This window comes from Lynx rufus, unplaced genomic scaffold (assembly GCF_022079265.1).
Source record: "Lynx rufus isolate CCGP_SWC_20201006 ecotype Redwood Valley unplaced genomic scaffold, mLynRuf1.p SCAF_4, whole genome shotgun sequence".
NCBI lineage: Eukaryota > Metazoa > Chordata > Mammalia > Carnivora > Felidae > Lynx > Lynx rufus.
In genome coordinates, this window is record NW_025814856.1 from 155853515 (window position 1) to 155878020 (window position 24506).

General features: G+C 50.9%; 1 protein-coding gene across 1 annotated transcript in view; it reads right to left on the reverse strand.

Moving 5' to 3' along the window:
• Positions 1 to 961, reverse strand: part of DENND2A (DENN domain containing 2A) — an 86659-nt gene extending 85698 nt beyond the window's left edge. Inside the window, exon 1 of the mRNA XM_047096782.1 lies at positions 888 to 961. Within this exon, the coding sequence (XP_046952738.1) occupies positions 888 to 961 (74 nt within the window). The remainder of the gene's footprint in view (positions 1 to 887) is intronic.
• Between the last annotated feature and the right edge of the window lie 23545 nt (positions 962 to 24506).

The window sequence follows — 24506 nt, forward strand, 5'->3', positions numbered from 1 at the left end:
GGTATATCCATACCATGAAATATTGCCCAGCCCTAAAAGTAACAAAGTCCTGATACCTGCTACAACGTGAACCTTGAAAATATTATGCTAAATGAAAACAAGCCAGTCACAAAAGCCCATATATCGTATGAGTCCATTTATATGAAATGTCTATAACAGGGAAAGCTATAGAGACAGAAAGCAGATAAGTGGTTGCTAAGGAGTATGGGTTTCTTCTTCCCTGTAATGAAAATATTCTAAACCACTGTGGTGGTAGTTGCACAACTTTGTGAATACACTAAAAACCATGAAATTGTAGGCTTTAAATGGATGAATTTTTATGGTAAGTGAATTATACTTCAATAAAGCTATTACCAAAAAAAAAAAAAAAAAAGGAAGGAAGGTGGGAGGGGGGAGGAAGGATGAATCTAAGTATCTAGCATCATGTACCAACAGGTACATGATTTTTTCTTTTTTTTAACTTTTTTTTTTTTTTACATTTATTTATTTTTTGAGAGACATAGAGAGACACAGTATAAGTTGGGGAGGGGCAGAGAGAGGAGACACAGAATCCGAAGCAGGCTCCAGGCTCTGAGCTGTCAGCACAGAGCCCGATGTAGGGCTCAAACTCACGAACCGCCAGATCATGACGTGAGCCGAGACCCGACGCTTAACCGACTGAGCCACCCAGGCACGCCTAGATTTTAAGAGACCTGTCTAGCCCCAGAGCCCTTGGTCTAGAATGTCGTTACTTCCTTCACAAGCAGTATCTCTGGCAAAGTACTTAGCGAATGAATCCCAGAAAGTAGGATACTTATGAATACAATGGTAAAACAAATGAACACGAAATGGTTAAAGAAACATGACCCAAGTAGTAGATACGGCAGGCGCTATGCGAGCTTGCCTACCTCACAAGCAGTTCCCTTTTTCTACAAACTGCCCCATCCTTCACTCGAAGGGTCCCAGGGTCACTGGCAGCCATGTTTGAGTGAGGAGCCCACCCCCACCCACAGCTGATTGGCTCCAGAGGAGGCCTGACTCAAGTCGGACCAATCAGATTTCACTCCTAGGGAGTGGCGTCTATCTGTGTCCTGGAAGACAGAAACGAGTGCTGTGAGGTGGCCATCTTCCACTCTGCGGAGTAAGGAGCGGAGGGCTGGGCTGTCGGAGAGAATGATGCCAGTGCAAAGATGGCCTGGCACCCCCTGGATGCAGTCGCCTCCTGAGGCTAGGCTGCACTTCTGCCCATGGGTGCCACCAGACATCTTCATGCAGTGTCCTGTTCAATCTGTGTTCAGCTGCTACATTCAACTACTTTCCCAAAGCGAAAAAGTAAAGCTACTGTATGTATGAGTTTTAAACATGAATCTGCAACCGTATGGCTGAAGCTGAGCAAGCCCCACTGGGTTTGCCTCCAGCCTGGCGCAGGAGGTTGGGTGCTCTCTGATCTTTCCCGTTACACGACTGAGGGTCAGAAGAGCACCTCTCAAGAAGTCCCTTTCTGTCCCTGCGGAGACTCTTCATGGCACTGGAGGTGCCAGAAACTTCTTGGTAAAGTTATCTTGAGACCTAACCTTTCCAAGAAGCTGAAGAGCATATTATAAGCCTTATTACAGGAGAGCTGCTGAACCCTTGAATGAACCCTGAAATAGGACATGGAATCAGAAGGTGAACACTCTCCTTCCTTTCTTGACAATAAAACCCCACTGAGAAAAACTCCAGCTTTTTATTGGAATGGACTGATGAGAGGTTACTGTGGGTAAATGAACAAATAAAAGGCACGTACGCCTTCTTCAGTTCGTATTTTAGATCTGCGATATATATACAAGAAAGCAGATATCACATCTCCCCCCCCCCCCCCCCACACACACACACTGGCAGGGACACATTTGAATGAAAAACATTTGCAAGAGTTTGCATAGTTTGGACAACAGAAGGAAGAGCCGAGTTGACAGGAGGGAAGGGATGGACGAATCCTTTTCCCATCCCTCTATTTATGGGAGTCACTTCCTTTCAGGAAATGCTGAGCCCCTTCTCCCAGGACCCTGTTGGGAATGACGCCTGCACGGGCTGACCCAGCCTTCCACATCCTCCTGGCCTCAGCAATTCTACCCTTGTGACCCAGTCAGTACTGGGAATCCGGCCTGTAAATGACAGTGCTTTTAGGAGGCCCCAGCCTAGTGAGGAAATTCAAAGAAAAAAAGGGGAGGGGACACATAATGAAGTCAGAAAGGCCCCTGGCTTGGAGAAGCTACTAAATATGAACACAGAAAGGGGACGGATCGGCGGGGGGTGGGGAGGAGCTGGGGCTAGAAACGATGACACTGTGGCCCAAAAGTTTTGTGGCTCACCTTATTGGACACCCTGCTGGGTGATGGCTAAGGCAGAAGCAGGACCCAGGGTTCGTGGCCCCGTCCAGGGCTCACTCACCAGCTCCACACTCCTTTCCTTTCCCCAGATGACTCCTGTTTCTATGGAAAGAAGAACCTGGGTCTACTAGTTCCGTGTTCTTGATGAAGGTGGTTCTCCTCTCTTCTTGGTCAGCCCACCTCTTCAGAAACCCAGAGAGATTTCTGAGGTTAGTGGGTTTTTGGTGGTTGGTGTTTGTTTTGTTTTGTTTTTGTTTTGTTCTTTAAGAAGTGAGAAATGTTTTTGGTCTTAGGATGTTGAGAGATTTTTAAACAGCGACAAAAACAAAAGCATTTGCCCTACAGATGCAAGGTAACTTTAGCCACTGGCTCCCATGGAATGCTTTTTCTTCTTTTTTATTAAAAAAAATTTTTTTTAACATTTATTTATTTTTGAGACAGGGAGAGACAGAGCATGAACGGGGGAGGGTCAGAGAGAGAGGGAGACACAGAATCTGAAACAGGCTCCAGGCTCTGAGCTGTCAGCACAGAGCCCGACGCGGGGCTCCAACTCCTGGACCGTGAGATCATGACCAGAGCCGAAGTCGGACACTTAACCGACTGAGCCACCCAGGCGCCCCTCTTCTTTTTTAAAGTTATTTATTTTGAGAGAGAGAGAGAGGGCGCATGCACACAGGGGAGGGAGGGAGGGAGAAGAGAGAGAGAGGGAGAGAGAATCCTAAACAGCAACATGGGGCTCTATCTCAGGAACCATGGGATCATGACCTGAGTCGAAATCAAGAGTCGGATGCTTAAACCAACTGAGCCACTTAGGCGCCCCTGCTTTTTCTTTTTATAAAAAGACAAATGAACAGATACAGTGTTCAGAGCTTCCCTGCCCTATTCCAGGGAGGAAAAGAGACTTAGTGTTAGCAGGTTAAAAGAAATGAACTGGAGACTGAGGGTAAGATAGAAGTTGAGGCAGAGAATCAGAAAGAAAGACAAAGACTGAGAAGTAAACAAACAGGGAAAGAATGGCACTGAAACACGGAGAGGAGGGGCCCAGCAAGAAACCACCCAGACGCAGACAGAGAGGGCGGCTCTGTTAGGTGACGCCCAGAGGCCCTTCCATTGGATGCAGCATCCTGGCGATCAGCTGTTTTTGCAGCTGAAGTGGATGTAAATGAAATACGTTGCCCAAGTTTACACTGCGGGCAAGAGGAGCTAGGATAGTCCAGTGGCAAATACTCCTGCACTTCAGCAATTTGGAACGTTCCCATCCCCGCACTTCTGTTCATGTTCTTTCCCTCGGCTGTCACCCTCCCTTTTCTTTGCTATTATATTCCCACCAAGCCCTCAAAATCTAGTTTGAAATTTCCACAGAACCTACTGTGACCACCCCACAAACTAAAGTTCTTCCCCACTCTTCTGAATTTCTAGAGCAGTTATTAACTTATCTACATTTGATCATCTAATAAGCGTGCTTCGACTATTATTTAAATACTTTTTACCCAAGGTCCACATGTTTGCCACTTCCAACTGCAATAATGAACTCATGGCTAACGTTTATTGAGCATCTACTATTCTCTAGGCAAGATTCTACATGGATTGTTTTGTTGAATCCTCACACCAACCCTACTATTGCCTCCCCTTTACAGATGTGGAAACTGAGGCCTGGAGGGAGTAAGTTTTTCCCAAGGTCACATGCATGCTGAATAAATCCAGGTTGTCAGATTCAAAAGTCCAGTGCCTAACACCCAAATAAATGCAGGGGGTGGGGGGGAGGGTACAGACCTTCCCCTCCTGGATACAGAGTAGCTACTCAGTAAAAGTGTTACTTGGATTTTATTCCAAGTACCCAGCATCCATCCCCTCTCCTACCTCCCCTCCATCTCCTTCCTGCCCACCATGAACACCCTGGCACCAAAGCACTGCCTGGCCCTCTCTTCCACTTCCAGAAGCAGCCCTCAGGCTGCCATTTTGTGACTTATTTTTCCTCTGAATGCTCTCCTGATGTTCACTGTAACCTGACCTCACCGAACAGTAATACTGAGGAGGGGAGGCAGGGCCCCCTGCCCCATCTGTCCTGACCCTTGGGCACCTGGAGAGCCCCCCGGGCCTGTGCCTCCCAGGGGCCTGTGCCTCCCAGGGGCCTGTGCCTCCCAGGGCTGGCTGCCGCACCACACCACGAGGTAGCCACTTGAAGGGATGCACCTGAAAGGCGCATTTTATTTGCTTCCTGACACCCATATCTGACTCCAGCTGTGCTGCCCCAAACTCCTCACTTTCCCACCTCCTCTCTCCCTAATTCCTGCCCTCCTCTTCCTTTCCTCCCCCTCAGACCCTTTCCCACCCTCTTTTGCTGGCTTCTGTTCTCTTTCTTTCCATGAGCAGAGAGTTTCCAGCTTGGCTCCTGGCCAGCACATTTGGACAAAAGGCAGCAATCTTAGAGGAAGACGTCATCTCGCACCCCCTTTCCTGGGGCCGGCACAGTGGCTCTCGAGCCCAGAGAGGGAGAAGGGGGCCCAGGCCTCTCTGCCACAGCTCCCTGTTCGGGGGAAAGGCCTTGAGAGATGGGGTTAAAAGCAAAGAGTTTGCAAATAGACCCAGGCTCAAATTCCCATTCTGTCACTTGAGGCTGTGGGACCTTGGACAAGTTACTTTGCAAAGATTTAGTCCTCTCCTCTGTAAAACTGTGATAATTGTAGCACCTATTTTGAAAGACTGCAAGTAAGGATTAAATGAGAATGCACCTGTAAAGCATTCAGCACAGCACATGTCCTGTAAAAAGTGCTCCACACGTCCCTTCTGTAATAAAGCGAGCTTAACTCTGCCAAATAATACAAACAGGAGTAATAACACAGGAGCTTGTGCCGATGATAATAATACCTCCTCAACTCATCTGCAGGGCTACTGACCCAGCCTCAGTTGTCTGCAAGTGTGGTAAAGCTGCAAAACCCTCCCAAGCACGGAGTTGCTGTTACAATGTAATCTGTGTGAGTTGGTTTTGACATTGGAAGGGGAGCTGACCCCTTTTCCTTTTCAGTAGGAACCAGGACGTGCTCAGGCTCAGCTTCAGAGCTAGATGTGAAAGTAGGAGGAGCCCACTGAGATCAGCACAGCCGGCTCATCCTGACTCCCCTCCCCCTCCGTTTTCTGGCTCCCTGAACTCCAAGGCCCTGGCTCTGTTTGTTTACTATCTGTCTCTGGTGTTTGGGACTTGCAAGTTGTGCAATGCCTGGGAACATGTTCATTTTTACTTAGCTAGGTTTTGAGAAAGGGAAATGGTCTTTCCCCTATGACTTTATTTAGCTCATCTGGGCCAGCATGGAGAGATTTGAATTTAATCAGTAAGATGAATCAAAGAGCGTGAGGTGCTGGGTGGTGGGGGGATGCTGGGAAATACACAAGTATATGGGATGGTCCCTGCCTCTTAGAGGGAGGAATAACAGCTATAAACCCAAACAACCGAATGGCAGTAAAAGACTGCAGTTGTTCACGATCAAACGACAAGATTAGTCCAGGGAATGACTGACATACGGTTCACGAGTTTAAGGACTAAATTTGAACTACAGTGGTGGATGTTACCAAACAAATACAAACTGGAGGAACGCAGAGGTGGGCAATGGAAGTCGGAATGGCCACAGACTGCCTCAAAGAAGAGGTCGGACCTGGTGGCCCTTAAGAGGAGACTGGGTTCCAACAGCTGGGAAAGGAGAAGGTTGCAGGTGAGGCAAGAGCAGGAAGGTACACTCCCACCTGGGACACAGGGACCCATGGGATGTGAGCCAGGAGAAGATGGAATGGCTTGGGGGCTTCCACTGGGGGATGTCCTGAAAGGAAGGAGGAGGAGTTAAGACTTGCTCACCTGGGAAAATAAAGAGAATACAGAATGGAGAAACACACTCTTTTGGACATGATGGGGTTAAAATGGCACATTCAAGAGGAGCCATGTGGAGTAGGCAGTCAGAGGGAAAGATTTAGGGGTCTGGTGAAAGAACACCCCTGGGGGTGTAAATCTGGGAGGGAGCCCACGAACCTGTGAGCATGAAGGAGATCCCTGAGAGAAAAGTGCAGAGAGTGAAGAAATAGGCACGGGGCACTCTTACACTGCCCTTGTTACTCAGCTTGACTCAGTTTCTTTCTTTCTTTTTTTTTTTTTTTTTTTAATTTTCAGTGTTTATTTTTGAGAGAGAGAGAGAAAGAGCAAGTGAGCAGGGGGAGGGGCAGAGAGAGGGAGACAGAATCCAAAGCAGGTTCCCGGCTCTGAGCTGTCAGCACAGAGCCCGACGCGGGACTTGAACCCACGAACCGAACCGTGAGATCATGACCTGAGCCAGAGTCAGATGCCCAAGCCACTGAGCCACCCAGGTGCCCCACTGACTCAGTTTCTTTTTATGTGTCCTCATCTGGGCCTTCCAACTAGACAGTGGTAGGACATGAGGGTTGGGCTTCTTTTTATTCCTCTGCAGTGCCTAACCCACACTAGGCTACTGTGGGCGAGGTACAAATGCTTGTTGAATAAGAAAAAGAAAATGAATCAGTGAAGATCTCCTTTTCTACAGATAATTAGAATAACCAAAATCTTGTGGTGTCTCAGGTGGGGAGGCAATACGCAGAGTACTTAACAAAGCTGTGGCTGGGACACCAGCCAATGAGAATTGGCCTTATGGTGAACCCTGTGATGGCTGGATCTGGGGCGGTTGGGGTTCCCAGGAATGTGGGACACTGGGAGCTTGGGCAGTGACTGCTTACTAAGTGGTTCAGAAGCATTAGCCATTCTGACAAGTGGACAGTGTATCAGTGCACATCAGTTCTCCATCAACCTTGACCTGGGTCAGGGTGTCGCATACACTAGGGAGCTAAAGAACAGTGAACGGGCTTCATTAGAAACTTAGGATAAGGTCTCAGCAGAGGGTTAGGGAAGGAAGCCAGATTTCAGGGACTTGGGGGGGGGGTTGTTGCTGGTGGACCTGCCCCCGGGGGCTCTTCCTGCTGTTCCAGGTCCCCATCCTGAAACCCCCTCCTTCTCTTTTCCTCCAGGAGGTCGGCAGCTTGAACCTGGAGCCTGAACCAAAGAAGCTGTCTCTTTGACCCCCTCCCCAACTCCCTCCTCTCTGCCCCAGGCCCGGGATCCGGGCTATCCAGGGTTCAGGGGAAAGGAGAGCCTCTGTGACCCTCCCTCGGCACTGCTGAGACCTCTAAGTCTCCATGTTCTGGGAGGCATTAGGGGGTTAATTTTCTCTGACATTTTTTCACCCCATTAGATGCACCAGTTCAGCTGGAGGGTAAACAGAGAGCACTGGTCTCTTTTTGATGTCCTGGGAGCTTGTGTGTGTTTGTTGTGTTTGTTGCCTGTCACCAACACAGATGGTGAAATGGGCCAGATGTAAAGGATGACAGCGGCCACAAGATGCCGGGGAGCTTTGCTGGGGGTTGGATGACCACACACTTCATTCCACATCTGAACCACTCTCACCCGCAAGTCAGAGTATTAAGCAGAGAACTCCCCTGCGCCCCCAGAGAGCTGGAGACGTTTTCTGGCAGAGAAGCTCAGAGCACCGGCAAGCTGCTTCGAGAAGTTCCTCTGTGTCTTCCCAGTCTCCACCCTGGGCGAGTCTGTGGCTGAGAAGCTGGCCTGCTCCAGCTGTAGGGGAGGCAAGTTCTAAACCTCAGGTGCCCCCGTCACCCCTGCCCAGTGATCAGATCAGTGCTCTGTGGCTTCTCCCCCAACTAACATCTCCCCTGACCACGCAAGGTGAGTTTTAATCCCGATTTGCTGATCCCATACAAATGGGACATCCAGGGAGGTTGAGCCTGTAATTCACAGGGACATGAAAAGCACAGACAAAATGATAGAAGTGTCCTGCTTTAATGGTTCCAATTAAACTGAGAAAAGGCAGTCGTGATTTTTTTTTTCCCATGGTGAGCTGGGGGTAGGCAGGGACAGGAGTGTCCAACTCCTCTGACTCCTTTAGTGGGAATGAGAAGTTCACATGTAGCACCGGGTTATCCAGCTGACCCCTCCTCCTTCCCTGCCCTTCGGGCTCTACTCTAGGGGGGCTAAGAAAGGCTGGGGGGCAGAGGGATGGTGCAAACTCATTTCTGCTTGTGTCAATGCCCCTGGACCAGCAGGGAGAACGGACAGATAATGGCCAACTCTCACCCTTTCCCAGGGCATCCGCAAGTTGCAGTTTCCAGGGATAGTCCCAGGGCAGGCCTGTTGTAGATCAATTAACAACTTACCTTTTTTTTTTTTTAATTTTGTTTATTTATTTATTTCGAGAGAGAGAGAGAGAGAGAGAGAGAGAGAGAGAGAGAGAGAGGCAGAGAAAGAGAGGGAGAGAGGGAGAATCTCAAGCATGATCCTCGCTGTCAGCACAGAGCCCAACGCGGGTTTGAACTCATGAAACTGTGAGATCATGACCTGAGCCAAAACCAAGAGTCAGCTGCTTAACTGACTGAGCCACCCAGGCACCCCAACAACTTATCTTAAGTGCTCCCTTTTTACTTTCAAAGTGGCCCGGTTTGTATCTTATGGTTCCCCTATCCATTCCCCATAGTGAATTTGCAGAGAACTTGCTGCTAAGTCAAACACAACCCTGACTACATTTTTTTCTGAGAAGCAAGAATGAGGGAGAAAGAGGGAGGTACTTTAGATTACTGCACTGGGTTGACTCTTGTGTGTAACCCACCCCATCCATCCCAGGTTCCCGCCTACACAATATGTGGAATCGTGATTATGTGGGATCGAGGTTGTGGGAACATGAAACCAACAGCCAACCAAGAGACAAAAATTAAGATGGTCTGTTGGATCACAAACTACAAAACATAAAAAATCTCCTAGAGATCATAATGTTAATATATTGCCTTTTAAAATTTAATATAACTCGGGGCGCCTGGGTGGTGCAGTAGGTTAAGCGTCCGACTTCAGCCAGGTCACGATCTCGCGGTCCGTGAGTTCGAGCCCCGCGTCGGGCTCTGGGCTGATGGCTCAGAGCCTGGAGCCTGTTTCCGATTCTGTGTCTCCCTCTCTCTCTGCCCCTCCCCCGTTCATGCTCTGTCTCTCTCTGTCCCAAAAATAAATAAACGTTGAAAAAAAAAATTTAATATAACTCAAAATAGTAGATTGCCTCTATGAATGTACCACGCTATGAATTTTAATTTTTGTATTACATAGAAATTCAGAGTACATTCAGTGGAGAGCTGGGGTGGTAATGCTTGGGTTAAGGGAGAGAGAGGTAATAATACATTTTACGGTTGTTTTTTGTTTTTGTTTTTGTTTTTAAGGCTGAGCATCGGGATCTCATTTTTAAATTATACGTCACTGGGCACAAATATATTCAATATCCATTTGGCTTTGAAATCTATTTTAATCTAGCAATTGCACTTCTGGGAATTTATCTTACAGAACTATTGGAACAAGTGACCCAGAGTGCTTGTAGTGGCTAAACTCAGAAGCAACCAATGGCTCAAAAACAGGTAATTTGTTAAACAAATGAAGGCAATCCATGCAAAGAAACAGTAGGACTATGTAGGTCCCCCACAGAATTATTCTCACAAACGAGTGTTCAATTATGATAGCATGTTTCCACTTCTGTAAACAAACAAGCAAACATATTACAGGCAAAGAAGAAAGTCTGAGGCTATTTGGAATATATACCAAACAGGGATTGCCTTTAAGGAGGGAGAGAGTATGCAGTAAATTTTCATGTTTCATCTTATTCTTTTTTCTTATTGCTTAAATGTTTTATAGCAAATATAACTTTCACAGTTTACATAGAAAAATATATGTATATATACAAGTACGTGTACAAGAGTAATCTTAAAACTTTATAGTATGCTTTTTAGGAAAACAAAACTACCAAAGGAAATGCATCTGATACTGTGTTTGAACTGGTCTAACAAGCCCTCCTGATAAGACGCACAGCCCAAGGAAGGCCTGGATACCATGGAAAAAATGGTCACTGTCAGGACTTCCTGTCCTGATCCCACTCCAGCTCTATCCTACTCTCATTTCCTTCTGAAGGGGAGCCATGGGATCTCTTTGTTCCCCACTGTTGAGGGAAGCAAACCTCTTCCCTGAGCTTGCCATGAAGATGACTCACCCCATCCTTCCTTCAGGCCAGGGAGAAGAAAAAGATAGCAGTTTTTGGCAATTCAGCCTGTTAGAAAAGGGGGTCTAGGGCTCACCCCTCTTCCAGTCAACTGCAGGCCAAGGATGGATGCATCAAAGAGAAGCCAAAGACAAAGCAATTCTGGACTGCAGCTGGCAAAGGGCTTAACTCTGGGCAAGCTGGGAGTCGACAGGATACATTTTTGCCCAGATCAGACAGTGATCTTGACACAAGGGTAAAAGATGGTCTGACTCTGGCTTCCCAACATATTCTGTCTTTAGATATCAAATGTAGAAAACTGAGCTACTCACTCACCTCAGTTCCAGACACTGACTTTTCTCCTATAATTAAAGGGGTACATGTGTCTGTCAGTCTTTCTGTTGGGTAGCCTGTGTGTGTGCGTGTGGGGGGGGGGGCGTTTAAAGATCACCTGGGGTACCTATGGAGGCCATCTGGCTCTGTGGAGGAAGAAGGGTCCATGCCTAGACACAGGAGACTGGACATGACACAACCTGGGTCACTCATGAGTGCCTGTGAGACATTCCATGGGCCCTCAGGGAGCAAAAAAGAAGGGGCTGGGGTTCCAGAGATCATAAAGGAAGCTGAGTCAACTTTGCCTACAGCCAAAGAAGCAACTGCCTGCAAGGTGTATTTGAGTGTTATAAGGAAAGTCATTGAGCCTCAAAATATTTCCCCTATTATCCTGTCAGAGTTGCTGAATTCAACCCGTAGAGATTCATTCCTTTTGATTAAGACTTTATGGATGTTCCATTGCAAACTGATTTTCCCAGCTTCTTTCCAATCCAGAAGACATTGGTTAGAAAACAAACACACTTGAAGTGTCTACTTGAGGCAAGTAGAAAGTACCCAGAACTCAGAAGCTCAGCACTCAAGAAAAGTAGACTTATGTGAGTTCCAAGCAAAGAGAGAAAGTTACCAAATGTTCTCAGTTTGGGCTAAGGTGAAGCATGCATACAGCTGGATTAGACAAATCTAACTGCAGAAGCCTTGTGATTCTGCTTTTAGAGTTTCTCTTTTTCATTTTTATTTATTTTTTAATATTTTAAATGTTTATCTATTTTGAGAGAAAGAGATAGCAGGTGAAGGGCACAGAGAGAGAGAGAGAGACAGAGAGACACAGAGAGAGAGAGAGACAGAGACAGAGACAGAGACAGAATCCCAAGCAGGCTCTGCACTGCCACGAGGAGCTCAAACTCACAAACCTCACAAATCGTGAGATCATGAACTGAGTTTAAATTAAGAATCGGATGCTTAGGGGTGCCTGGGTGGCTCAGTCGGTTAAGTGGCCGACTTCGGCTCAGGTCATGATCTCGCGGTCCGTGAGTTCGAGCCCTGCGTCGGGCTCTGTGGTGACAGCTCAGAGCCTGGAGCCTGTTTCGGATTCTGTGTCTCCCTCTCTCTGACCCTCCCCGGTTCGTGCTCTGTCTCCCTCTGTCTCAAAAATAAATAAACGTTAAAAAAAAAAAAATTAAAAAAAAAAAAAAGAATTGGATGCTTAACCGACTGAGCCACCCAGGTGCGCCAAGAATTTCTATTTTTGTAAAAAAATACTTCATATACACACAAATGTGTCTGCCACCAGCCTTTGTATCTAGCTCTGTTCAAGCTGGCTTTAAATTCTGATGTTGAACGCACATTAGCTATTTGATTTTTATTATGAGTAACGGGCTTCCTAACTAAATTTTATGGGGTCCTTGTTTTTGGAATCTGAGGTTTCTGTCTCTGCTCTAAGGAACCCTTTATGTGATTGTTAAAGCAGCCACTCACTCTCACCCTTGGCTGTACCTTAAAACCACCTGTGACTTTCAAAAATACCGATGCCCAGGGCCCATTCTCAGAGATTTTTATTTACTCTCTCTAGCGTGGGGCCCAGGCATCTGTTCTTTAAAAAAAATGCTCCCCTAAGACATTTAAATGTGTGTGTGTATTTTTTTTTTTTAATGTTTATTTATTTTTGAGACAGAGACAGAGACAGAGAGAGTGCAAGCAGGGGAGGGGCAGAGAGAGTGAGACACAGAATCTGAAGCAGGGTCCAGGCTCTAAGCTGTCAGCACAGAACCCAACCCAGGGCTTGAACTCAAAAATCCTGAGATCACGACCTGAGACGCTTAACCGACTGAGCCACCCAGGCGCCCCACCCCACCCCCCTTTTAATGTTTGTTTATTTTTGAGAGAGAGAGACAGAGACAGAGACAGAGAGAGCACAAGCAGGGGAGGGGCAGAGAGAGAGGGAGACACAGAATCTGAAGCAGGCTCCAGGTTCTGAGCTGTCAGCACAGAGCCCAACACAGGGCTGGAACCCATGAACTGTGAGATCATGACCTGAGCTGAAGTCAGACACTTAACTGGCTGAGCCACCCAGGCGCCCCTAAATGTGTGTTTTAACGGGCCACTCCCAGTTACAAATATTAAGAAAGTGATGGGGGAGGGGGGATGGGGGAGGGGGGCTGGAGGAGTAGAGTCTCACACCTATTCAATGCTAATTTAAGACATCTAAAATTAGCAAGAAATGGTTTCAACAGCAGCAGTGCATGGACAGAGATTCCGCAGGTTCCGTCCCTTGTTCAGAAAGCAAAGGGAAGGACCCAGCCAAGGCATCTGTGGCGGAGTCCGCAGAACCTCTCAACTCTGGGTCTGCGTTCCCTGTCCTGTGACATTCCTGGTGTTGCAGCAAACAAGATTCCCACCCCCTCCGGCCTCACTCAGGGTGAATCTCTGGTCTCTCCAGTCCCACCCTTTCCCTGCTGTGGAGAAGCAGGCTTAACAGCAGGTCTGAGGGCATCTGGTGGGGATGGGGCGTGGGGGGTGAGACGTGGACTTGCCCATCTGACCGCAGTCCTCGAATGCTGCCCCCACTGCCTGCTTCCCTTTTGGTCAGGCTTTCTGGATGCACACTGCGTACCAGACCCTTCAGCAGACCAGAGTCTCAGCCTACCAGCCGGGGGACCGTTCTACGACTTGCCTGCTTCCCCTTCACGGTGGGCACCCGGGGTGCTTTGCTCTCTACATTCATCAAAGCTGGTGTCACCTCCTCCACTTGAGACCATGGGCTCTTGAGACCATGGGCATAGATTTCCCCTGGCCCCAACTGCCCGCAAGTCTGAGCTGACGCTCAGCAGCCTGCAGAAATGCAGTGTGCTCCCAAGTCAAAACAGGAAGATGGTATAAGGAGCCAGTCACGTGGAATTTTATCTTCCCATCTCTTGTAACACCGACAACGAACATTTTTTTTTCCCTCTGTCACTCTTTGGTCTTTACACAAGGTTCCTCATGACAAATTCCCTATTGAGTTCATTCCAGGAAAAATTGTGTTCTGAAAATTAATTTGTAAGCTTTCTGTTGTCCACACTCCAAAACTGTGCAATCCAGTGTATTTTTGTTTGTCTCTAAGCTGCCAGGAAATTTAGAGCCAAATTCGTTGTCCAAATGTTGTAATCTGCTAAACTCAGGCCATTCAAAATATCCATTCCTTTTGCTTTGCTTTGTTTTCTCCTGAGCTTTTCGGCACTTGGTTTTGGTCTAAGTTACCTCACCTGTGCCCGTCGCCAGGGTCCTACCTCTTAATCTCTTGGATCCGTCCGTCCTGCCTCAGCATTGCCATCATCTGCGCGTCAGTAATTCTGGCCCGGGCACCGCAAAGCCGCGGTCACATTCTCCTCCAGACCTCCACCCAACAACCACAGCGAGCTTTCTAGGACATCATCTGAACCCAGCTTCAGTGAGATCCTCCTTCCCTCTGGGGGCACACTGGGAATTCTCCCCACACTTACCCTCCCGCCCTCTCCCTCCCCCTGTCTTGGTGACTTTGTGCTTTCCGTTCCCTCAGCTGGAAACCGCCTTCCCCGCTTTGTTTTCTTGGTGAAGAGGTTTTCCGCGCTCAGTCCCAGCATTACCTACTCTGTGGGCCTCCCCTGAGCTGAGTGGCCCAGCTCTGGGTTCCCCTAGCACGTAGCACCCACAGCCAGGCCAGCCCAGGACTGGTTTTAATTTTTTTTTTTTTTTTTTTGGTAAGATTTTGTTCTTAAGTAATCTCTACATCCAACGTGGGGCTCGAAATCACAACCCTGAGATCAAGAGTCCCGTGCTCTACAGACTGAGCCAGCCAGGCACCCCTGGTTTTAATTCTTCTGACTATCCAGCTGGGATGGTGAGTTCTGGAAGGAAGAGAGAGCTCTTATGCATCACTGGGTTTGTTCCTAACGCCTAGCACAGTGCTGTTAAGTGAACGATTACACAACACAGGGAGGCTTCAAATCTTCCCAATAAAAGCACTGGAAGCCATCCTCTTCCACCAGCCTTTCCACTCACTCCCCTTCCTCAAAAACAGTCACCGTTTGCTCTTAACTTCTCACAGACTTTTGCTCCATCTAAGCAGCCCAGCCAAAGGCTTTCTACTCCACCACGCTGGTGTGTTCAATACTTGACAGTGCAAGCAGAGAGGATTTAGTTCTTTTATGCCCTAACCACCAAGGGCGTAGAGTTTGATAACAAAATTTCGGTGGAGTGCCGACTATAAGACGACCAATCTGGGGCCGTTGCTATCTGAGTGGCTAGAGGCATTAGAGAAGTCGGTCCCTGAAGCCCATCTCCACACCAGCTAGAATTCCCCCTGCTCCTTCTCCAGTACCGGCCGCTTAGAGCACAAGTCACTGCACTTCTCCTTGCCCAGCCCGGCCGGAGTGCACTGCCCAGCTTCCCCACCGGGTCCCCTGGAAAGGACCCCACCGCTGAGGTCTGGCCGTCCTCAAGGGTTTGAATCCAGCTCTCTGTGACTCTCCTAAATATCACCGTACCCGGTGTTGTTAAGAGACACCCCACTCCCCGGGCTCCATCTGCTCCCAAATCCCTCCTTAGGGGAAAAGTGGGAGAAATAAGAGCATTTAATCATCTTGACCATCCTGCTTTCCCAAGACTGCAAATTCTGACCCAGTTGGGGGGGGGGGGTTGTCTCTGGCTGCTCAGCCCCACTGGATTCTTTCTCTACACGCTCTCCCTCTCTCTCTTTCTCACTCACGCCCCCTGGGACACAGCCCGGCGGACCCAGGCTCTGCCCGGTTTCTGCAGGTTTCCGAAGCGCGGGACGACGGCTTCCCCACTCGGCCCTGAAAGTCACGCCGAGCCCCCAAAGGCCGTCCGGCCAGCACTTTGCTCAAGTCCCTCAGGTCGGGCTGAAGAGCCTCAGTCCCCACGTCCGCACACGGGAAACCCGGTTTTCAGTCTGCAAAGAGCCGCTTCCGAGCCCCGGGCTGGGGCAGCTCCCGCCGTCCCCTCCCTTCCCCCCCAGGACCCCCTCACCCCCCGCCCCCCGCCGGCGCGTCCCCTCCGCGGCGCCCCCCGCCCGCCCCGCGCGTCCCCTCCTCGGTCCCCCGGCCCGGCCCTACCTCCTGGCGGGCCGCGGCTCCGCGGGCTCCGGGGCGCAGCTCGGGGGCGCCCGGGCGGGCGGGGGCGGCGGGCGGCGGGGGCCCGGGGCGCCATGGCCCCGCAGCCCTCCGCCCTGGTGTCGGCCGGGCCTCTCCCGGCGCCCGGCGAGCCGCGCGCCCTCCGCTCGCGTGCCCGCCGCCCGGCCGCCGCTGTGGGCGAGTGCAGGGCGGGCTCGGCCGGCTGCCGCGTCCTCTCCGCCGGGCCGCGCGCCCCGCCGCCGCCGCCGCCGACCCCCGCCCGCCTCCGCCGCCGCTCCAGTGAGCTCATCCGCAGCTGGCGGGCGCCCGGCCCGTTGCCACGGCAACGCCTCTCCCAGGGCCGCGCGGACTCGAGCGGCTCCCGTAAACAGGACCTTCTGCCGGACTCTTCCCCTCGCCTTTTTTTGGGGGGGGTGGGGGGTGGGGGGTGGGTAGGGCGACGGCGGCTTAACCCTTTCTTCGCTGGAGACCGGGCGGCGCGGTGTTCTCCGTCTCCGCCAGGCCCGGGATCTATTGGCGCGAGGCGCCCGGCGGCGGCCGAGACCCTGAGACACAGGCACGGAAGCGGCGGCGACATTCCCTGCCCCCCTGCCCGTTTCGCTCCGTCGCCAAACGCGTTTGTGGGGCACCTACTACGGGTCGGGCGCGGCGCCGGGGTCTGGGACGTCCCGGGCAGCGAGTTGCCGCCTCGGTTGCCCCTTGCAGCTTGCAGTCTGGCTGGGGCACCGACAACCAGAACCTAGGCAATAAAAGCCCGGGGGCGGGGGAGAGGGGGCGAGCGCGGGGCACAAGGGTTCCCAAGCCGGGCGGGAGGGAGTCAGGAGAAGCTCCCCAGAGGGGACACGACTTTATAGTGTCCACTGCCCCCACTTACGTAGGGCAATCAAGGAACACAGATCGCGTGAGTTAGGACTGCCAGAGGAGGAGTACACGCGAAAATGCTGTGGGCTTCTCGTGCTGAGGACAATGGGGGGCCACGGAAGGTTTTTGAGCGGAGGAGTTCCCTGATGAAAGGGAGATGGAACTGACAGTGGTGATTTATGGGTGTGTGTGTGTGGAGGGGGTGGGGGGGAGACTCCAGGCGAATCTCTATACCAGAGAAAAGTCACTCATGTCTTTAGCTCAGGGGCCCCTAGAAGGAAGGGTCTAAAGCCTAGGCAACGGGGGTGGGGGTGTGGGGGGGGGTGTGTGGGGGGGGTGTGGGGAGATGGAGCCCTAGCCTATAAATCCACAAAAGGGGTGTGTAGGAGAGAGAAAAGAAAAACTATTGCAGAACATGGGGAACATTAGATACTGTCTAGGCAGTCCTTATAGACTGGGGCCCAAGATTTGAGGGACTAATTTAGATATCAAAGTCACAGAACAGAACGTCGCCTGGGTGGCTCAGTGGATTGAGCATGGGAGTCTTGATTTCCACTCAGGTCATGATGTCTGGGTCATGGGATGGAGCCCTATGTGGGGATCCTTGCTGACCCCGGAGCCTGCTTAACATTCTTTCTCCCTCTGCCCCTCCCCCACTCTGTCACTCTCAAAAAAAAAAAAAAGTCACAGAAAAAAAGCTGTGTCTCCTTAGCTCAGGGTTTTGCTCATTCTGTGAGATTTTTGAAGCTTTTCTAGAGCTTGTTAAAGCTTCCTAAACTCCATCATGCTATACCCACTTCAACTAAGCACAGTAAACTTCCAGAATACAAATTTGCAAGGTACAAGCAAATTACTTTTTTTAAAAGTATAAGCATTTAAATTATTGTTTTGTTTGCTGAAGCATCATTTAATACGTTTCCACTTTATTTTGAGAGACAGCAAGCACACGAATGGGGGAGAGGGGCAGTGGGGGAGAGGGAGAGTGAGAGACAGAGACAGAGATAGAGACAGAGACAGAGAGAGAATCTTAATCAGGTTCCATGCTCTGCTCAGAACCCGATTCGGGGCTTGAAGCCGGTCTGGATCCCACGACCCTGGGATCATGACCTGAACCAAAATCCGGAGTCAGGCACTCAACTGAGTGACTCAATGCCTTTCCACCGTCTAAAAAATAATTCTAGGACTTGGCTTCAACGTTTATCACCCCCGGGGCTCTGGGTTATCATGGGGCAAACTGGCAAAGTGGGGAAAATGGCAAATGGAGCTGAGAGCCCAGTTGGCTGCCTCCCCCAACCCTACACACAGCGCAGGCTGGTCACCTTTGATTCCGTGGCTTCCAAATTGCCAGTCCCACGTCAGGTGGACAAACCAAGAGGAGGCTGGCTGGGGAGCTCCTTAGTGGCAACTCCTTGGTGGTGGCCAGCACTCCTTCTGCTCCTTCATCTTTGAGCTCTAGACACTAGCTTGTTTCAGAACCAGACCCTGCCTCAGTTCCCTGGGGCAGACTCTGTTGAGTGGAGCCTGTGCTTTGCGACTTTCCATCCCTGCCTGCCTGTTGGAGCCCCCTACCCCATGGCTGCTCCTGTCTCTGGGCCTACCAGCCACTGTCGCCATGGCAGGGCTCGGCCTCTCCTGTGTGGCCCTGCCCCTCCTGGCTCTCTGGAGCTTTCCCAGCTGGTGTTTGATCCATCCCAAGCCCTGGTCTCCAGCTCCAGAGGTCAGGGTAGCCATCCAAGGTGAGGGCTGTGCACAGGAGCCTGGAAGACCCTCTCAGTGGTCCCTCTTCTCCCCGTTCCTGACACTTGACTGCTCCAACAGTGCCCCCGGCCCTCCCCGTCTGTCTTCAACGTCTCTCCGTGTTGGAAAATGAGGTCTAGGGTAGGAGATACTGCCTGGCCTCAAGGCGGGAAAGGTGTGGATGGGAAGAGGGAGACAGAGTTGATTTTTCTTCATCTTGAATCCTGTTTTTTCCACCTAGTACAACCAAGGAGAGCCACAGAACCTCTCTTACCCCTCCCTTCTCTTCCTTCAGCATCCTGTTGAGGAGCACGGGCTCAGGAGCAGGTTGCTTTGCCTCTAACAGTGTCTTCAAATTTTTTTTTTCAACGTTTTTATTTATTTTTGGGACAGAGAGAGACAGAGCATGAACGGGGGTGGGGCAGAGAGAGAGGGAGACACAGAATCGGAAACAGGCTCCAGGCTCCGAGCCATCAGCCCAGAGCCCGACGCGGGGCTCGAACTCACGGAGCGCGAGATCGTGACCTGGCTGAAGTCGGACGCTTAACCGACTGCGCCACCCAGGCGCCCCTCTAACAGTGTCTTCATCTGTAAGGTGGAAGTAGCAATGGTTATAACCCACTTCATCCTGTTGGGAGGGATTAAAAACAGATCACCAAGTAAATGGTGTGGTACTGGGTTTGGCCTGTTGGGGGCACTCTCGGTCACCTCCTGTTTGTTATTTTCCTAGGACAGCAGGCCATTTTCTCCTCTCATATCCGAGTGGAGCTTTCCCCCAACCTCTCTTAGGTCCAGGGCCTTCTGCACCACAGCACTGAGCCTGCTTCATCTCAGCTATAAACCAAGTGAAGGAGTACCCAGGGCTGGAAGAAGGCTAGCCTGATGGAGACGGGGAGAGAGCCTGAAAAGGAGCCTTTGAACAACTCCTCTTCCCCAAATTGTTTAATTTCCACTTAAATTTCTTTTTTAAAAAAGTTCATTTGAGAGAGAGTGCATGTGCAAGCAGGGGAGGGGCAGAGAGAGAGAGAGAGAGGGAGAGAATGCCGAGCAGGGTCTGCACTGTCAGTGCAGAACCCATGGGGCTTGAACCCACAAACCCTGAGATCATGACCTGAACCCAAATCGGGAGTCAGATGCTTAACTAACTGAGCCACCCAGGTGTCCCAATTTAAATTCTGTTTGGATGCTAAACATTTACCGAGCACCTTCACGGATGGTCTTGCCACATAATCCTCCCCGCACCCTGGGCAATCCGATATCATCCCTGACATTTTACGGACGGGAAAACTGAGTTCCAAGGCCTGTTTGGCTCAAGCCAGGTTCTTTGTTATGCCAGCTTGTCTGAGAGCAGTGGTTCTGCCCAGTGCCAGCCACTCCGGACTGGGATTTCTGGATCAGCGATCAATCCGCGTCCTGGCTATGCTCCCCCAGGCACACGCAGTGCAGTTCCCCCAGGCCTCTCTGACACCCCTCCTTAGAGACTGCAGACCCCCTGCTTGGGTCACCGGGATCCATTCCTTCTCAGCCCTTGAGAGATAGGAGCCCTCTCGTCTCACTGGCACGCAGGTGGCGTAGTTGAAAGGTATACACACAGCAGACAACAGAGGAGAGGTTTGGTTGTTACTATTAAATGTTTATTTAGTTATTTATTTATTTTGAGGAACGGTGGTGGAGACAGAATCCCAAGCAGGCTCCACACTCAGCACGGAGCCTGACTCGGGGTTCGATCTTACAAGCATGAGATCATGACCTGAGCCGAAATTGAGAATCAGATGCTTAACTGACTGAGCCACCCAGGTGCCCCTGGTTGTTATTATTATTATTATTTTATCCAGAAAGCTGGTGTGGGGAGAGGAATCGCTCATTTTTAAGCGCATGTCATCTGAATGAGGTAGAGCGAGGAAGGAACTTATGTTAGGGGCAGGAAAAAATCCACAGCCTCACCTTGATATGCCCTTGGCAAAGCTCCTCCACAGCCCTCCAGTGGCTAACGGGAGCCCACTAGCAGCAAGGCTCCCCTGCTCTTTTCCTCCACAGGAGGCCCGCTGCCTTCTTCCCTTCTCATTCCATTGCTAACCCATCCTTGGCCCCTTCTGCTCCCCTGCCTACAGACAGCTGGACGCACGTTCCTTCCTATCCGCCACAACCCTCATGTGCCTCCCTCTGGGGAAACAAAACCAAGCCAACCATCCCACCCAAACTTCAAATCCAGGTTTGGTTTGTTCTTGGTCCCAATCAAATGTCATCCGGGAGGAGGGTCGGAGGTGCAGCCACCCAGGGGAAGCAGTGAGCAGGGCCCACACTGAAGGCTTCAGGTTCCTTTATCCTCTCCTGGCTGTGAAGGGCCCGTCTTCCGCGGAGATGGCTTTGTCCCCTCTCTTCCTCTCTCCCGGTGCCCTGCTGCCTTCGGTACTGGCATGGGAAGACGGGCAGTTGTGGGGGCCCATGAGGGGGCGCTGTGGAGTAACTGACGTTCGTCATCATAGACCCACTGACATTTGTCAGGGTACCCTGGAAATCTCAAAGAATCACTGAATTGGCAACTAACACAATAACATAATTTTTGCCTAAGAACCATCTGTTACATTCCTATGCCCTTAGCTTTGGAGGGTCATTTTTTTTCCCCCACAAAGAATTAAGGCATTCATCACTTTACAAGAACTAGTGTGTTTACGACAGAAAGCAGAGAACAAAGTCAAGGACATTCTGCAGCGTTCACCGCCAGGCAGTTTCAGATGTTAGGCCTGCAAAGCCAAATACCCTCGACTCATATATTCTCTTCCTGTTGGGAGACCCAGTTGAACATTAAGGAAGGGACACAAGAGTGTGGTGGTTTAGATTCTCTTTTCTGAAGTCACAGATTTGTTTGTAGGAGCAGTTCTAGCTCTTCCTGTTCATTGTGATTCCAGAACATGCCAGGTGAGTCGGACCAGCTCTGGACTGTGCTGAGGACACAAGACTCCCGTCTTGCTTCTCAGAGTTTTCCTTGACCTACTTCCTGGCCAGCTAGACAATCTCCTCAAACCTGAATGGGGAGGCAAGAATTCTCCAAACGTTTCCATCACACAACGTTATGAGTTGGGTGCTGCACCCACGGCCTCAAAACCTGCCAGCTCAACCCCCCGGCTAGCGTTCACCCAGGACCTGATCTCAGCCTTTAGACCTCCAAATAATTGCAAATCCCTGCACTGCCTCTCAGAGGCCACACCTCGCTTAAAGGAACATGTTTCTGGGAGGCCCTAATATCTTTTTTTTTTTAATGCTTTTTAAATTTATTTTTGAGAGAGAGAGAGAGAGAGGGTGAGCTGGGGAGAGGCAGAGAGAGAGAGAGGGACAGAGGATTTGAAGTGGGATCTACACTGACAGCAGTGAGCCCGATGTGGGGCTTGAACTCACAAACTGTGAGATCATGACCTGAGCTGAAGTAGGATGCTCAGCTGACTGAGCCACCCAGGTGCCTCTTAGGTTTATTTATTTAGAGAGAGAGAGGGAGGGAGGGAAAGAATGAGTGGGGGAGGGGCACAGAGAGAGAGAGACAGAGACAGAGAGAGAGAGAGAGAGAGAGAGAGAGAATCCCAAGCAGAATCCACGCTCCATGCCAAGCTTGATGTGGGGCTTGATGTCACAACTGTGAGACCATGACCTGAGCCAAAATCAAGAGTCGGACGCTCAACTGACTGAGCCACCCAGGTGCCCTGGGAGGCCCTAATATCTGATCTGCTTCCTCTATCTCTCAGATCAACTTAGAGCAAAATAGAAAATATTGCCCAAAGGCAAGCCAGGTGACATCTGACTACCCTCAGATGTCAGTGTGACCTTGGGCACGGCACCTCCCTTTCGCGGGTCTCAGGTGTCTGGGGAGATCAGGCCACTTGGCCCTCAGGCCCCACCCAGCTCCCGCCTTCTCAAACAGTCAGAAAAAGCACAAAGCAGCTACCGGTTCTCATTCTTTCTGCTTTTCCCCGTATGGCTGAGTGTTGCCAGGTAATGTTAAGGTTCTGCAGAGACCAGCTAGGAGGGAGGTTCTAATAGCCTCTTACCAATGCAGACACAACCAAAAAGAGGTAGGTGCCTTGCTCAAGGCCACTGCAAATGAGTGCCAGAGCCCGGAAGGACCCAGCCGTCTGACCCAGGACGACCTGAGTGGCTCTGCCAGGAGGACCACTAGCCGGGGCTACTGGTGTCATGGGCCCGGTTTGAGAGCAGAGACGTGGAAGGCCCCGGAACATCAGAGCTGCGCATGGGTGGGGCCCCACAGAGCAGAGCAGAAAGGGGCCTCAAAGGTGGGCATGGCCAAGCCCCTCATCGAGGAGGGAGGGACCTGCCAGGACACCCGGCATTGGCACAAGAGCGGCACCTGCCCCGGGTGGTGCCGGAGCAACCCCAGAAAGCCAGAAAGCGGGACCCAGAGGAGGGGCAATTCCTCTGACAAGCCCGCTAAGGAGAAAGAAAGGAGAAAGCGGAAGGCGGCCAGGGGGCCCGCGTGAGGAAGGTCTGGGACAATCTTTGTGGCAAGTGGGGAAAGAGGTGCGCGAGCCCGCCTGCTTCAGCCTCGTCCCTGACTGTCCTTTTCCAGTGTTGTTTCTGATATTTTCTACTCTACAGGCTTGAGGAGTAGATGTACATGGGTGGCCCACGGCCAGCATTTTCATGCCACGGTCCAGCTCTCTTAGGCGCTAACTGCAGGCCAGGTGTACCAAGCGGGACCTGGGGGCAGGATAGAGTCAGTCCTTCTCCAACTTTTTATTTGCCTGATAGGGCCCTTGTATTGGGAGGGGAGGGGAAGCAGGGGTCCCAATGAAGGGGGGCTGGGTGGGGCCCGGGGATTGCAGCTTTACAAGCTCCCCAGGTGTTTTCAGTGGAGGTGGCTCAAGTCCCCGCCGGAGACACGCTGGTCTAGGGTCTGCTCGAGGCAGGATGAAGAAGGGGGTGCTGCAGCAGGCGTGCTCAGGGCTTTCCCTTTGCTGATATCCTGTTCTGAAGAAACCGAGGATGTGTGTTGAGGGGGGAGTGGCTGAAAGGGTCTCAACAGAGAACTGTCCTCCAAAGGAGTTAAGCCCAGTGGTTCTCACCTGGGGGCAACTTCGCTCCCCAGGAAACATTTGGCGATGTTTGAAGACATATTTAAAAAAATTTTTTTTTAACGTTTATTTATTTTGAAGGAGAGAGACACAGAGACACAGAGTGTGAATGGGGGAGGGGCAGAGAGAGAGGGAGACACCGAATCCGAAGCAGGCTCCAGGCTCTGAGCTGTTGGCACCGAGCCCGACACTGGGCTCGAACTCACGAACCGCGAGAAAACGACCTGAGCAGAAGTCGGACGCTCAACTGACTAGGCCACCCAGGCGCCCCATGAAGACGTATTTTAAAGTCATAATCGGGAAAGGGGGTTTCCAGCATCAAGTGGGTTCCAGCATCCTACAAGGCACCGTTCGGTTTCCCCTCTCCCTTGCCCACCCCTCCTCACACACAACAAAGAATTATCCTGCCCCAAATGTCAAATGTGCTGAGGCTGAGATCTCTAAAAGCCAGCCAATCCTGCATCTTTATCCCCTGTCCTGGGGCTTTGAACAACACTGGCCCTGCATCACATCTGCTCTGTCACAATGTTCCATGGGAAATGCTAAAATCACAGTCATTTGGATCACGTAAAAAGATGAGCACAGCCAGGTGGGCCTTTGCAATTCTCTTCCCGCGCCGTCAGGTCTGGGAACCCCGAGGAAGCCTCGGTTGCAGGTCACGAGAGAATGGTGCCACCTAGTGGTGGCAGAGTTAACAGCATACGCAGGAGCATCTCCAAGAACTGGAAGCTATGCATAGTTAGCGGGCTTAGCTGTCACGAAAATTTCTATGGAAAAAAAACGGAGACCACCCAAGTGAGAACAAACGGAGGCCGTTTATCCAGAGCTTTCTATAGCAAGGAAGTCAGCCATCATCACTTGCATGTGGCAGAGACTCAAATACAAGTGGAGACTCAAATGCTAGTGGGGACAGGTTATACAGAAAAAAAAGGCACCAAATGGGCCCTAATTGGAGGTGGTTGG